The sequence below is a fragment of the Vipera ursinii genome, assembly GCF_947247035.1.
Source record: "Vipera ursinii genome assembly, chromosome: 5".
Classification (NCBI taxonomy): domain Eukaryota; kingdom Metazoa; phylum Chordata; class Lepidosauria; order Squamata; family Viperidae; genus Vipera; species Vipera ursinii.
The window spans coordinates 5700848-5715984 of record NC_139518.1 but is presented as its reverse complement, the minus strand read 5'-3'; the positions used below and the strand labels follow the sequence as shown (position 1 = coordinate 5715984).

At 37.8% G+C, this 15137-nt stretch overlaps 1 protein-coding gene across 1 annotated transcript in view; it reads left to right on the top strand.

Annotated features, from left to right (window-relative positions):
- Nucleotides 1-4132: 4132 nt before the first annotated feature.
- The window catches only part of LOC310641160 (cytochrome P450 2J2-like), a gene marked incomplete at both ends in the record, with an annotated part of 36418 nt that continues 25413 nt past the window's right edge, over nt 4133-15137 (top strand). The window contains 4 exons of the mRNA XM_083363990.1: nt 4133-4303; nt 10636-10798; nt 13425-13574; nt 14090-14250. Of these exons, the coding sequence (XP_083220116.1) occupies nt 4133-4303; nt 10636-10798; nt 13425-13574; nt 14090-14250 (645 nt within the window). The remainder of the gene's footprint in view (nt 4304-10635; nt 10799-13424; nt 13575-14089; nt 14251-15137) is intronic.

The window sequence follows — 15137 nt, the reverse complement described above, 5'->3', positions numbered from 1 at the left end:
TAAGATCAGCCAGTCATTTTCCGAATATCTTATTTTCAGTACTTATGAGATGTAGTTCATACCTTGCTACTAACCCTTCATGTAGGTAATGCAGACCATGGTCTAGGAAACAAAACCAGTTGACAACACCAGTTTTTAAGCTAGTAGTTCATTTCTAAAATCTTTTACTCTCCCATTTTGGCCTTTAACTTTCTTCCCTTCTAAATTTTCTCAGATGGTTGAAAAAGTGAGCATATTTTATTATCCCAAAAGACATCTAGTGGGAATATTTCTGTACCCAGAAAAGATTTTATTTTAAGCAAAATAGTAGATGTTGTAATCATTTAAATATAATCAAAACTCTTAGTTTCCCTTTTAGCGGCTAGCCAGTTTGTTGCTTGAAGGCCTATCAGACAAAGTTCACAGCAGAGATGTGGACTTAAGGATAAAAGTATAGCTCTTTTTTTGTATCCAGATAACCCCTATTAACTCTATTAAGAGATGTATGTATGGCAAGCTGGTTTATTTGAAGGATTCAAGTATTCCCAATTCACCTCAGTCACTTCTTTCCTATTGCTGCTTCTTTTTCTCTGATGTTTTAGCTTTTTTCCCTGATTGCTATACTCCTTTGATGGGAAACATATAGCAACACATCTTTTGATCTTTGTCTAATTAGTGCTGGTATTTTGTCAACAAGATGTTACCACATGAATTCACCTACTAGTGACCAAGTGTTTTTTGCATAGGAGGGGAAGATGTATGGTATTCAAGCCACCTAACTTCTATTTGGTTTAATCGTGCTTCGGAGTTGGGCAATTGTTTTTGCTAAATCTCTAGCATGGATCCTTTCCAGATGTGTTCATGGGTTAGGCAGCAGGAGTGGTGACATCATTTTTAGATAGGTATTCATAAACACCTATAGCTCTCTACCTATAATTTTCCGGTTGGATTTAGGACACCCTTCAATCAATAACAGTTGCTGCAGTACCAATTACAGCAGCTCCAAATTATTAGGAAGAAGGCTTCACAAAGAAGAGGGAGTCAAGCTATTCTCCAAAGCACCTGAAAGCAGGACAAGAAGCAACGGATGGAAACTAGTCAAGGAGAGAAGCAACCTAGAACTAAGGAGAAACTTCCTGACAGTTAGAACAATTAACCAGTGGAACAACCTGCCTCCAGACGTGGTGAATGCTCCAACACTGGAGGTTTTTAAGAAGAGACTGGACAGCCATTTGCCTGAAATGGTATAGGGTTTCCTGCTTGAGCAGGGGGTTGGACTAGATGACCTCCAAGGTCCCTTCCAACTTTATTATTATTATTATTATTATTATTATTATTATTATTATTATTATTATTATTATTATTATTATTATTATTTGTTTTAGTTCCAAAAGCATGCTCATCTCCATAGATCCAAAGATGGTTATCCAACACTATAATGTCCTCATAAAGATGTTCCTTTATTTGCCAGGCAAGTTGACTGAGATTTTTTTTTTCATGATAATGTCCTGATGGTAGGCTTTCAACTGTATGCATTAGTCTAAATACTAGAGTAAATAATACAGTATCTCTGTGACCCAAAAGATTCTACTTTGTATTCAGATACATTTCATGTACATGTGGTAGACCATGTGTCAAGCTTGAAGCATGCTTTGCTGCATGACAATTATTTCTTCTCAGCTTGCCAAGTGAGAGGGAGGATGGGGAAATGGAATGCAGGCTAGAAAGATAGAAAAGGCAGAACATGATAACCAAGGATGATTCACCAGGTGTCTGACTTGACTCAGAGACATTTTCTCATAACAATATAATTGCACTAATTGGGCAATGTGACCTGTTAAGGGTTGGGAGGGGGGAATTCTATACTTTTACTATAGGGGTTTGGGTTTGGGTTTGGATTAGCCAGAGATGGTTTTGCTTTCATAGGTGCTAAATTGATGTAATCAATAAAGTTTAATATTAAGAGATCCGGAACGTCTCAAATGTGTTTACTGGGTTGGGTTTGTCAGTCAGAACTTTGACACCATGATTTTAAAATATTTCTGATATCATGTTGGGGAAAAACAATTGGTCACATGATCATGGGGATGCTGCAATGATCATTGTCATGGTTCTGATAAATAAAGCTGGTCAAAAGAACTTCAAGGTGAAAAATTTGTCCTTGAGAACATTTTATTTGAGAACAAAATATCAGCACTTACATAGTTGAACCCAAAAGTGAAAGTTTCCTCCCCTAATACAAAGTTACAAGTTTCAATTCCCACCTCAACCCAAGCTGTCACACATCACATTCCCTAGTTACAAATAAACGCAGGCTTTTCTCTCCCCACCCTTCTACTGCCAAAATTCTTTGCTCACAACAACCTTGATTTTTTCTGCAGCTGCAGTTGTTTTGACTAAGAATGCTCTTACCTCTCCCTCCCCCCCTTATTCTGGCTACCTGAAAATCCCCAACTACAGAGTGGAAAGTTACAATGAATAACAAAAGTAAAATGGCTACAGTTTCTTCTGTTGTCATGAAGCTAGCGGTGTGGCCATAGGGGCGGTTTTCTTGCAGAAAAACCATGATGGACTTTTACAACCCTGTGCTCACACTTCAAAGAGGTTCACTGAAGCAGAGCGCCAGTGGGCCATTTGGGGAAAAGAAGCTTTTGCTATTAGATGGGCTTTATTCACATGATGTCATTTCCTGGAGGGGAGCAAGGTGCCTTTTGAAGTATGGACTGATCACAAAAACTTAGTGGCATTGAAAACTCTCCCCTAAACAAGTTCATTAGGCAAAATACTTTAATTGTTTCAATTTCACCCTTCGGTACATACCAGGTGGAAAAAACATCCTTCTCATCCCCTTCTACCACCAGATGAAAGGTTTCCATTTGTTTAACCAAGATAGACCTAAAATTACTGCCTCTGTCATTTTTGGGGCTATGACAAAGCTGAGTTAGCCAGAGATGGTTTTCCTTTCATAGGTGCTAAAATGATGTAATCAATAAAGTTTAACATTAAGAGATAGGAACATCTCAAATGTGTTTGCTGGGTTGGATTTGTCAGTCAGAACTTTGACACTGTGATTTTAAAATAATCATGTTGGGGAAAATTTTTGATCACATGATCATAGGGATTCTGCAATGATCCTAAGTGTGAAAATGGTCATAAGTCACTTTTATAATTTTGAACTATCACTAAACAACTAAATTGCTGCTTCCTTTTATCTGATGCTTCAGATTTTCTTCCTGAACACTGTACTCCATTGAACAGAAATATATAGCAACACATTTTTTGATCCTCTGTCTAATTAATGCTTGTATTTTGTCAACAAGATGTTATCACATTAATTCACATATTTCTGACCAACTGTGGCTTATAAAGAAGGGGAAGAGATCTATTTTTTTTAATCGGTTGCAAGATCTGGGGTGTGGGCAAAAGCATTTAGAGAAAGAAAGTCACCTATTGCATATCACCTAGAGTCACATTGGTGAATGGGACAATTTATACATTTAGAGAACAAACAAATTAATAATAAGCAAGAACGTGATTCAAGGAGAGAATTGGGGGATCCCTATCCTTGAAGCATGGGCCTGACACCCAATTACCATAAAGATGGTTGTATGAAGGGATAGTTGTAAAATGATTCTAGGAACCAAATGAAACCTGAGCCTGAACATCTGGAACTCAAGAACTTAGATTTCTTTTTAATGATTCAGCTTTCAGTCTGTGCTTAGAATGAAATATATTAAGGCAATCACCAATTCAATGGTAAGGCAAAAAGGAATAATAAAGGTATTGGCCCAGAAGGCAAAACACAATATCACAAAGGATGACTTGTACTAATCAAACCACATGACTTCTCTTGGATGTAATGATGCTTCAGAGTTGGGCAATTGTTCCTGCTAAAGTTTTAGAATAAATTATTTCCAGATCTGGTCATGGGTTAGGTAGCAAGGGTGATGACACCACTTTTAGGTAGGCATCAATAAGCATCCATAGCTCACCATCTACACTTTGTTGCTTGGATTAAGAACAGTTGTTGCAGGAACTTTTTCCAACAATGAAATATATAACACAAGAAGAAAAGCAAAAAGCCATCAGATAAAAGAAGACGATTGCCTTTAGATCAACCAGAAAGTCTCAAAGATAAAGATCCAACAGGAAAATGATAGTGACAGGGATATTTTTGTTTATTTTGCTGCTTGCTCTGCTGATTGTGTTTTTCTTCAAACAACTCTGGTCCCAAAGACATTTGCCTCCTGGTCCTTTGGCTCTACCTTTCATTGGGACCTTGTGGACGGATGGGTTTTGGCTACATGAAGATTTTTTCCGGAAGGTATTTCTTTCTAAATAATCAAGCTGTAATATGTACAATAATTCTCAATGGGGTTTTTTGTACCATAACTATAAACAAATGTATTCACCTGGTAAAATATTCCTGCATGATAAGGAATTTAATTAATCAAGGCATAGTGGTGACACTTGGTTAATTTTCTCATCATGCCCGAATTTTCAAGCCAAGACCTTTTTGCCAACATTTCACAGAGCTGGTTGTGAAATGATGAGGTTGAATTTTTAGAAGGCAAATTCTAATTCAATCTAATTAAATCGTGCTGGTAATACTCATTATTCAATACTTATTCTGGCATGCTAGAATAACAAGCAAACATCACATGATTCAGTTGGAATGAGAAAAGGCTTGTTGAAAGAAAAATCAGGTCCAGTTCCAAGCTGGGAATAAAAAATGGAGGCTAACTGCTTAGGAAAGAAGGTTCTTGTTTATTGATGAACAACAGCATGCAGTTCTGGGACAGCTGACAAAATGCAATTAAGAGTGAGTAGGTTTTTATACCTTCTTTGGGCTTTTTGTTTCAGATGCCTGTTTTGAAATATGCCAGCAATTTCATAAGGCTCTCTATAGACTGTAATAGTGTTACTAAACTCTTTTGGTTTGGGGTTTGACTAACAAGGTTATCCTCCAAACTAACAGAATAATAGAATAACAGATTTGGAAGGGACGTTGGAGGTCTTCTAGTCCAACCTATCTGCATGGATCATACAGTATATTACAAGGAAGATGATCAATTTCTACAAATTAGTTTTATGCAGATTGATTTGCTCTTCTGGCCAATCTTAATTTAGGTTGCAACCCATCTGATGAAGAACATTAGATCAGGTCACAACAAAGTCTGTAGACTGTCTCTCAATATAACAATCAGTTGGGAGGCTTCCAGTTTGCGCATGCAGCGCTTTTGGACATGTAGAGAGAGCTCCCTCCCTGCCATCCGATCTTTCTTCATTGGAGAAAAGGGTTGAAAGTTGTCCTGGAGGGGTGACCACTGCAAGGAGGCCCTCCTGTGATCATGGAAGGGCAGCAGCCCTCCACTTGAATCCATAGTAGCTCCTTTTGGCCTGAAGAAGAAGAGACCGATGGCCGATCATTAAGCTGTTCCCTGCCAAAAGCCAAAAGCACCATCTAGCACAACAAAGCAATCTGGAGGATTTGGGTGAGACCTTTCCTTTCTTATTGCCCTAACTGCTTGCCTGTGGAACTTTTCTGAAAATTTTCTCCCCCCCTTTTTTGAATAAACAGCTTTTGTATACTTGGGGAAATAACATTTTAAGCCTTAAAGTGAAGGGGAAAAAAACACCATCTGATTAAGCAAATAAACTAAGCAGTCTCATTCCTACCTATTAAAAAGCTCATATTTTTGTGGGGATCTACTACCCTATTTTCTGTTTAAGATGTGAACTAAGGAAAAAAGAATGGACTAATTATATAAAAGCTTTATATTAATTTGAAAAAAGTATTTTACAACTTATTCTATATGCTACAGATGACATCCTGTGGCTAAATTTGGAATTGCAGGTAAACCTTTTGCTTATTCTGACAGCTGACTGAATAACAGAGTTGTCCTTGATATTATCTTCAAAGACAAGTGTGGGAACACCTGGTACTGAAAACAACTTTTAGGAGCATTGGAGGTGGAAAATTACTGACTTCTATTAAAATAGCTTCCATGGAAGACTTAGTTGTAAACATTAATGAAATGGATGACTATATCCCATCACTTAACTACAAATTGATATTGGACACAATCTTGGCTATATCTGAGCAAATTAAAGCCAAATTGCATGATAAACCTGACAACTCAAAGCCACCAGACCAAACTTTGACCTTAAATGATGAACTGACAACCCAAAAACAAATAGAAGAACTGGAAATTAACACTGAAATAGGAGACTTCAAAGAGCAACAAACACAGCCTACAGAGAACTTTGACGTACAAACTCCAACTTTAACTACAAAACTTACAGTTCAAAAAACAACAACACCTGAAGAAAGCAATATTAAGAGCAAAGATATTAAAGGCCTTCAAATATAGTATGTTGAGGATTCAGCTAATCAAACGATAACATTAGCTACTACGTTCTACCTAACCCAGATGGAAATAGAACAAGAATTACATCAAACATCAAAACCTGAGCTATTAAAGCAATATTTCAATGATTATAAAAGGGACACCAGCTTGGCAAAACTGTCATTTGGATGGTCTCCATGGATTCAAATAAGAGGTGGAGGAAGAAAGGGAGACACATTTGAGAATTTAAATACACTAAGATGGAAGCCTGATTGGCACAAAAGGAAGGCGAAAGTTAGATTTAAAGATATAGACTTGTCCTTTTGGGGGGATTTGTAAGGACAGAACCTAAAAAAAAAATCTTTTTTGATGGACTAAGGGAAATCTTAAAAAAATAAAAAACTGATTTCATATTTAGGTTTTAGATTTTTAAAGGAAAACAAATTTAAGCTTTTAGAATAAAACTTTGAATTATACTATAGAATTTAGAATCTTATAATATAAGATAGTATTTTAATTTTACCCTGATAACAACTGGGAGACAAACTCCATACAAGTGGAAGATCAAACAGATTCCTGACAAACCTAGCAGACAACTTTGTTACCCAAAAAGTAGAGAAGGGAAATAGGGGATTAGCCATTTTGGATCTAATTCTCACTAACAGAGATGAAATGATAGAAAGTGTTGAAGCCACAGGAACCTTGGGAGGAAGTGATCATGCAGTATTGGAATTCAACATTATGGAAGCACAAGCAATAGAACACAGTCAAACTAGAGTCCTAGACTTTAAGAGAGCTAATTTCAATAAACTTAGAGAGGGCTTGGGAAGGATTCCGTGGATGAGAATCCTCAAGGGGAAAACAACTCAAGAAGCTTGGGAAATTTTGAAAAGTGAGATAATAAAAGCCCAGTCTAGCACAATACCAACAAAGAGGAAAAATAACAGCTCTCAAAAGAAACCAGCATGGCTGCATAAAGAACTCTCTGAGAAATTGAAAGATAAAAACGACAAGTATAGAAAGTGGAAAGAGGGGCACATAACTAAGTCAGAATATCAGCAAATAGCCCATGCCTGCAAAGATGAAGTGAGGAAAGCTAAGGCTCAACATGAATTAAGGCTTGCAACCAAAGTCAAAAATAACAAAATAAAGCTCTTTTCAAGATGTAAAAAAAGAAAAAATTAAAGCAAATGATTGGTCCATTAGTGGGTGAAAGTGGCAAGAAGGTGACAAGCAACGGAGAAAGCAGAACTATTTAACTCATTTTTTGCATCTGTCTTTACACAAAGGGAAAAACAGACCAACCTATCAAAAATAGTGCTGTAAAAAACAGAATAGAAACACAAGTTAAGATAGGCAAGAAAATGGTAAGTGAGCACCTGTCTAGTCTAGACATGTTCAAATCACCAGGACCAGATGGATTATACACCAAGGTTCTCAAGGAACTGGCAGATATCATCTCAGAACCACTGAACTATATTTTTCAAAGATCCTGGAGCACTGGGGAATTACCAGAGGATTGGAAAAGAGCTGATGTAGTTCCCATCTTCAAAAAAGGGGGAAAAATGGAGCCAGGAAATTACATACCTATCAGCCTGACCTCAATACCTGGGAAGATTCTGGAAAAGATAATCAAACAACGAATCAGCGAGCACCTAGAGGCAAACAAAGTCATTACTAAAAGCCAACATGGGTTTGTCAAAAACAGATCATGCCAGACAAATCTTATTGCATTCTTTGACCAAGTGACATAATTAGTGGACCAGAGGAATGCTGTGGAAATAATAATAATATTAATAATAATAATAATAATAATAATAATAATAATAATAATAATAATAATAATAATAATAATAATAATAATAATAATAATAAAGTTGGAAGGGACCTTGGAGGCCATCTAGTCCAACCCCCTGCTCAGGCAGGAAAACTTATACCAGTTCAGGCAAATGGCTGTCCAGTCTCTTCTTAAAAACCTCCAGTGTTGGAGCATTCACCACCTCTGGAGGCAGGTTGTTCCACTGGTTAATTGTTCTAACTGTCAGGAAGTTTCTCCTTAGTTCTAGGTTGCTTCTCTCTTTGACTAGTTTCCATCCGTTGCTTCTTGTCCTGCTTTCAGGTGCTTTGGAGAATAGTTTGACTCCCTCTTCTTTGTGGTAGCCCCTGAGATATTGGAACACAGCTATCATGTCACCCCTCACCCTTCTCTTCATTAAACTACACATACCCAATTCCAGCAACCGTTCCCTATATGTAATTTACTTGGACTTCAGTAAGGCATTTGATAAAGTAGATCACAACCTTCTACTTGATAAGATAGAAAAATGTGTGTTAGACAGAATCACCACCAGATGGATTCATAGCTGGCTGACAGGCCGTACTCAACATGTGGTCCTCAATGGAACCGCATCTACATGGAAGGAAGTGTGTAGTGGGGTGTCCCAAGGCTCTGTTCTGGGCCCAGTGTTCTTCAACATCTCCATCAACGATTTGGATGAAAGAATAAATGGGGAACTCATCAAATTTGCAGACAACACCAAACTGGCAGGAATAGCCAACACTCCAGAAGACACGCTTAAGATACAGGAGGAGGTACCTTGCTCAATACTAGTAACTGTGAGAGGGATCTCGGAGTCCTAGTGGACAATCACTTAAATATGAGCCAGCAGTGTGCTGCAGCTGCCAAAAAAGCCAACACAGTGCTAGGCTGCATTAACAGAGGGATAGAATCAAGATCACGAGAAGTATTAATGCCACTTTACAATGCCTTGGTAAGGCCACATTTGGAATACTGCATGGAGTTTTTTTTTTAAATTCCATTTATATCCCGCCCTTCTCCGAAGACTCAGGGAGGCTTACAAGCTTAGCAGCAGTTTTGGTCACCACGATGTAAAAAAGATGCTAAGACCCTGGAAAGAGTGCAGAGAAGAGCAACAAAGATGATTAGGGGACTGGAGACTAAAACATATAAGGAACGGCTGCTGGAATTGTTTATGTCTAGTTTAATGAAGAGAAGAACGAGGGGGGACATGATAGCAGTCTTCTAACATATCACGGGCTGCCCCAAAGAGGAGGGACTCAAGCTAGTCTCCAAAGCGCCCAAAGGCAGGACAAGAAGCAATGGATGGAAACTAATCAAGAAGAGAAGCAACCTAGAACTAAGGAGAAACTTTCTGACGGTTAGAACAATTAATCAGTGGAACAACCTGCCTCCAGAAGCTGTGAATGCTCCAACACTGGAAGTTTTTAAGAAGAGACTGGACAGCCATTTGTCCGAAATGGTATAGGGTTTCCTGCCTGAGCAGGGGGCTGGACTAGATGACCTCCAAGGTCCCTTCCAACTTTATTATTATAATGGTTAAGACAAAAAATCTTTTCTAACAGTTGGTGATTTGTTAAGGTGAAAACTAGAATTTACTGTTAAATCATAAGAATGATAATGAACAATGTAAGTTTTGTAGACAAGAGAATTATTCTTTACTGAAATAGGGAATTGTAGTTTGCCCAAAAAGTAAGCTTTCTTCTGTATATTATAGGTCACTTTAGAGGATTTTATTGCAATTAGGTAAAACTTAAAAACAGGATTTTGACATGTTTTAGTCTAATTACATTGAAAACTTTCTTAATTGATTAGGTCTTATCTAGAAATGTACTAACTTGATCACTTTGACTATGTGAAAACTAAGGGAAACAGAGAGGGAATCTTTACTGATGCAACCTGAACTGTTTATAAACAGCTTGTTATTTGTTACTTTTCACTACCCAACCACCATATTGCTTCACAAATACATGTATATGTAAATATTGAAAAACCAACAAAACTTGAATAAAAGAAAACAACCAGTTGGAAAGTTGAGCACTTGATGGCTTAAAAAAGCAGAGGATAAAGTGGCTGAGAAAGCCTTTGCAAACCGTTCAAAGTGTAGGGTGCAAAAAATGTGATTCATGGATAATCTGTTTCAGACAACCATCGGCTCACATATCTGTCAGTCACAGGAGGAATGGGCAGTAAGACGACCATCTCTCATTTGAGGCATGGGAGAAGGGAGCAAACAGATGGGAGAAGGTGGACTTCAAGTAGAAACACAGAGAAAGGAACATCCCAGCAATTTTTTTTTTTAAAAAAGTAGATAAAGTTCTTGGCAGGGATCTTGGAGAAAAAAAAATTCTAAAGAGCAGAGAATTGCATATGGTGAAAGGTCTTAGAATTGAGGATTTAAGAAAAAAAACTGTAGGTGAGTGTAATAACTATAAAGAATCTGTTTTCTTTAATTGTAACATTTCTCAACTTTGATTCACTCGGCAGCATATAAAACGATATGGAAATATATACACCATGTGGGTTGGACCTAAACGTCTCATAGTGCTGTCTGGATTCAAAACAGTGAAAGAAATAATGAACAGCTTCCCAGGGGAATTCTCCGACCGACCGGATGATCCTTTTTTGATCGCTTTAGGGAAAGGATTGGGTAAGTGCAACTAGAGAAATTGTATGTAAATAACCTTCACCCTATAACAATTATAACTACTGGTAAGATTATTCACAGTATTGGGGGAAAATTAGGCATAGTAACCAAAATAATTTATTGGCATGAGATAAGCAAAAGGAATACTACTTTGCACCCAATTATTGTACACCTCCATAGCTTTCTATCTGGCCCATTATATTATGCATCAATTTAGACATTACTTCTTTTTCACTAAAAATCTACCTCTTTTTTGGAGGCTCTCATCATCCCCATCTAACTAACACTTTCTCCATCTTCCTTTGTCTCTTCAGTCCCATCCTTCTCCTTCATATTTGGCTTCTTCCTCCAGATTTTGCAAATTCGTTTTTTCACAAATTCTGTCTGTATGACCAACTCAGCTAAATATCTATTGAGTCCTTTCCAAGGACCAGGGATGATGATGATGAATGTGAGGAGGAGGAGGAGGAGAAGGAGGAGGAGGAAGAGGAGGAGGATTTACTAAATTTGTTTGTCACTCATCTCATCATGAAGTGTCTCTGGTGGCTTGCAATGTTAAAAGTGATAAAACTATATTTATTTATTTATTTATTTTTCATTTATTTATTTATTTATTTATTTATTTATTTGCCACCCATCTTACCATAAGGTAACTCTTGGTGGCTTCCTTATACAGACAGGTAATCCTCAACTTACGACCACAAATTTCTGTCGTTAAGTGAGACATTTCTTAAGTGACTTTTGCCCCATTTTATGATCTTTCTTGCCACAGCTGTTAAGTGAATCCCTGCAATTGATAAGTTAGCAACATGGTGGTTAAGTGAATCTGGCTTCCCCATTGACTTTGCTTATCAGAAAGTCACAAAAGGGGGGAATCACATGACCTTGGGACACTGCAACTGTCATAAGTACATGCCAGTTGCCAAGCATCTGAATTTTGATCACATGATCGTGGGGATGCTGCAATGGTTGTAAGTGTGAAAAACGGTCATAAGTTATTTTTTTCAGTGCCACTGAAACTTTGAATGGTCGCTAAATAAACTGTTATAATTTGACAACTACCTGTATATACAGTATAATAACTATATATTAATATAAAAGGGGGAAATAGTTGATTTCTGCATAGGTATTCATAGCCACATAATGAGCCTTGCATAGCTCAGAGTGAATAGCTCATTTTCCTATCTTTGCTAAGATTACATATAAAGACAAAAAAAAAAAAGATTCACAAGGTAGTCTCTTTGACCTGGAGTTTTCTTTTTTTAAAAAGAAGTTTTTATTGCATTTTATAAGGTTAAAAAAGTAAAGGTAAAGGTTCCCCCGCACATGCGTGCTAGTCGTTTCCGACTCTAGGGGCTGGTGCTCATCTCCATTTCAAAGCCGAAGAGCCAGCGCTTGTCCGAGGACGTCTCCGTGGTCATGTGGCCGGCATGACTAGACGCCAAAGGCGCACGGAACGCTGTTACCTTCCCACCGTAGTGGTCCCTATTTTTCTACTTGCATTTTTACGTGCTTTCGAACTGCTAGGTTGGCAGAAGCTGGGACGAGTAACAGGCACTCTGCTATGCGGCACTCGGGATTCAACCTGCCAAACTGCCGACCATCTGATCGACAAGCTCAGCGTCCTAACCCACTGAGCCTGGCCTCCTTTTACCACTTGATAAAATGAAGGAACATGCATGTCTTCTTAAGTGCAGGGAGACGATTTTAATTTCTTCAAGAATTGAAATTTCTTTTACAATGTCTGATTAAGAAGAATCCAAATTTGTAGTGAATTCCAAATTTAAGAAATTGGTTCCTTGAGGATTAGAAACTGCTCCTTTGAAAATAATGTAACTTACTCACATTTTGATAAAACTGCACTTCTATATTTTCCCACTTTATCTCTTCCACTAATAAAATTTTCTAAGAATAATTTCTCACAAATGCAAAGGATGAGTTAAGCAAATCTACTTTCTCTCTACTGCCTGTTACCTTTTCTTGTTATATATATATATGTGTGTGTGTGTGTGTGTGTGTGTGCCCGTGTGTGTGTGTGTGTGTGGAAAGAAACTTCTTTTATTATCTTTGGCTTTTCTTGCAAGTCTTTGTTCATTCTGAGCCTTTGCTTTCATGACTTCATCTTTGCAGATTCAGGCTATCAGCTGATATTCTGCCTTAGTTATGCGTCCCTCTTCCTATTTTTTGTACTTATCTTTTTTGTCTTCCAGTTTATCAGAGAGATCTTTGGGCAACCGTGCTGGTTTCTTCTTGGATTTTTTTCTTTTTTTTTCTTTTTCAGTGGTATTGTGTTGGATTGTGGATTTTTGATTGCATTTTTCAGAGTTTCCCATGATTCTTCAGTTGTTTTCTCCTTTAGGATTTTTATCCATGGATAAAATCAGTACTTTTAAGACACTGGTTGGATTATATTCTGTTGCTTCTGTTCGCATTATACTGAATTTCCTTATGATGTGGTCACTCTTGCCCAAGGTTCTGGCAACTTTAACTCCTTCTATCACTTCTTCATAATTACAGTCTTAGAAGGCTTTAATGTGCATTATAGCTGTTTGGCAAGAACTAGACCTAGCTAGTTTTTTAACATGAATGTTATCAGGAATCATTTATCATTGTCTGCTGATGCCCACAGGAATTATTTTTTCCAGTGGCCACGTCTGGAAACAGCAACGACACATCACCATCACTTCTCTGCGGAAGCTGGGCCTGGGGAAGAAAAGCATTGAGTATCAAATAGAAGACGCAGCTCAGAAACTGGTGGAGACCTTTAGACAAACAAAAGGTCTGTAATTTGGGGTAATGAAAATGGTTCACGTCTGTCTGAAAATAATCTTTTCTATGCTTAGTATTTCAAATAAAAAGAGATGCATTTGATTTGATTTTAACTTTTTGAAAAAAAATTGACAGAATTTCCATTTTTCTTCCTTCATCCCCTGAGAAGTTTTATTTCTTTATTTATTTTATTTATTTTAATTCCATTTATATCCCGCCCTTCTCCGAAGACTCAGGGCGGCTTTACAAACTTAGCAGTAGCCTTCATTCTATGTATATGCCTGCTTATTAGGGCTTTCACACACCCCAAGCGGCATTATTACAAAGTCAGCTTAATTGCCCCCAACAATCTGGGTCCACATTTTACCTACCTCGGAAGGATGGAAGGCTGAGTCAACCTTGAGCCTGGTGGGACTCGAACCTGCACTAATTGCAGGCAGCTGGTGTTACTTAAGGAGGCATTAGCCCACTGCTCCACCAAGGCTCTTCTTTATGAAATTCATTATAAAATATCTTCATTTGCAGGACAGCCATTTGACCCTTCATTTTCAATACGACATGCAATTTCTAATGTTGTATGCTCTTTGAGTTTCGGCTATCAGTTTGCTCCTGAAGATGAAAACTTCCAGAAGTTAATTGAAGCCCTTGACACTATTGTGAAAGTCACTGGTGACTTTTTCCATTTGGTGAGTCATCTTTTCTATTAAAGAGACAAAGGTTCCCAAGCAAATATGTTTCTGTCAGCATTTTCACGTAATCATGAATGTAAGGTATGGAGGCAGCCTTGGAAATCATTAGTTGTACTATTCTTCCCAAAAGGTGTGCGTGCTCTTGAGTCAGTCCTGACTCCTGGCAACAGCCTGGATAAATCTTTGCAGTTTTTCAAAATTTCAGAAGTGATTTGCCATTGCCCATTCTTAGGGTAGGGAGAGGAACTGACCCAGTGTCGCCAGTTAATTTGGTGCTTGAGTTGAAACTAGAACTCAGAATATCTCAGTTTCAAGGCTGGAGCATTAACCCCTATACCAAAGTGGTTCTGTCCATGAAGGAATCCATCATTTCAGTATCACCAGCATAGCAAAAAAAAAAAAAAAGCCTTGCAAGTTTAGATGCCATTTCTGGAGTACTCTGAAAATTTCAATACTTAAATGTTATTTTGTTGAAGTGTTGAAGCTTAAATGCAAATGAGGTGGATCTATAATTTGTAATCCAAAGATGTATGAAAGAATGAAAGATAAATAAAAAAAATTGAGAAAAAAAATCTCAGCTGGGAAGAAAAACTGAAATTTCAGCTGAAAAGAAAAAAAAATGAAATCTCAACACACAGTGAGTCTAAAACAGCGGTCCCCAAACTTTCCAGCTTGACAGCCCAGCCTAGGTCAGTGTGTGTGGGTGAGTGGCAGGCAAACATGCGTACCTTCCACTCACACAAGCTTTTCCTTCATTGGTATACATAATAACTACCAGCCATTTTTCCATAAAAGAGACCAGGTGCTCAGTGGTGGGATTCAGCCAGTTCACACCAGATCAGCAGAAATGGTAGCTAAGTTTTCCTGAGTTCGGAGAACTGCCT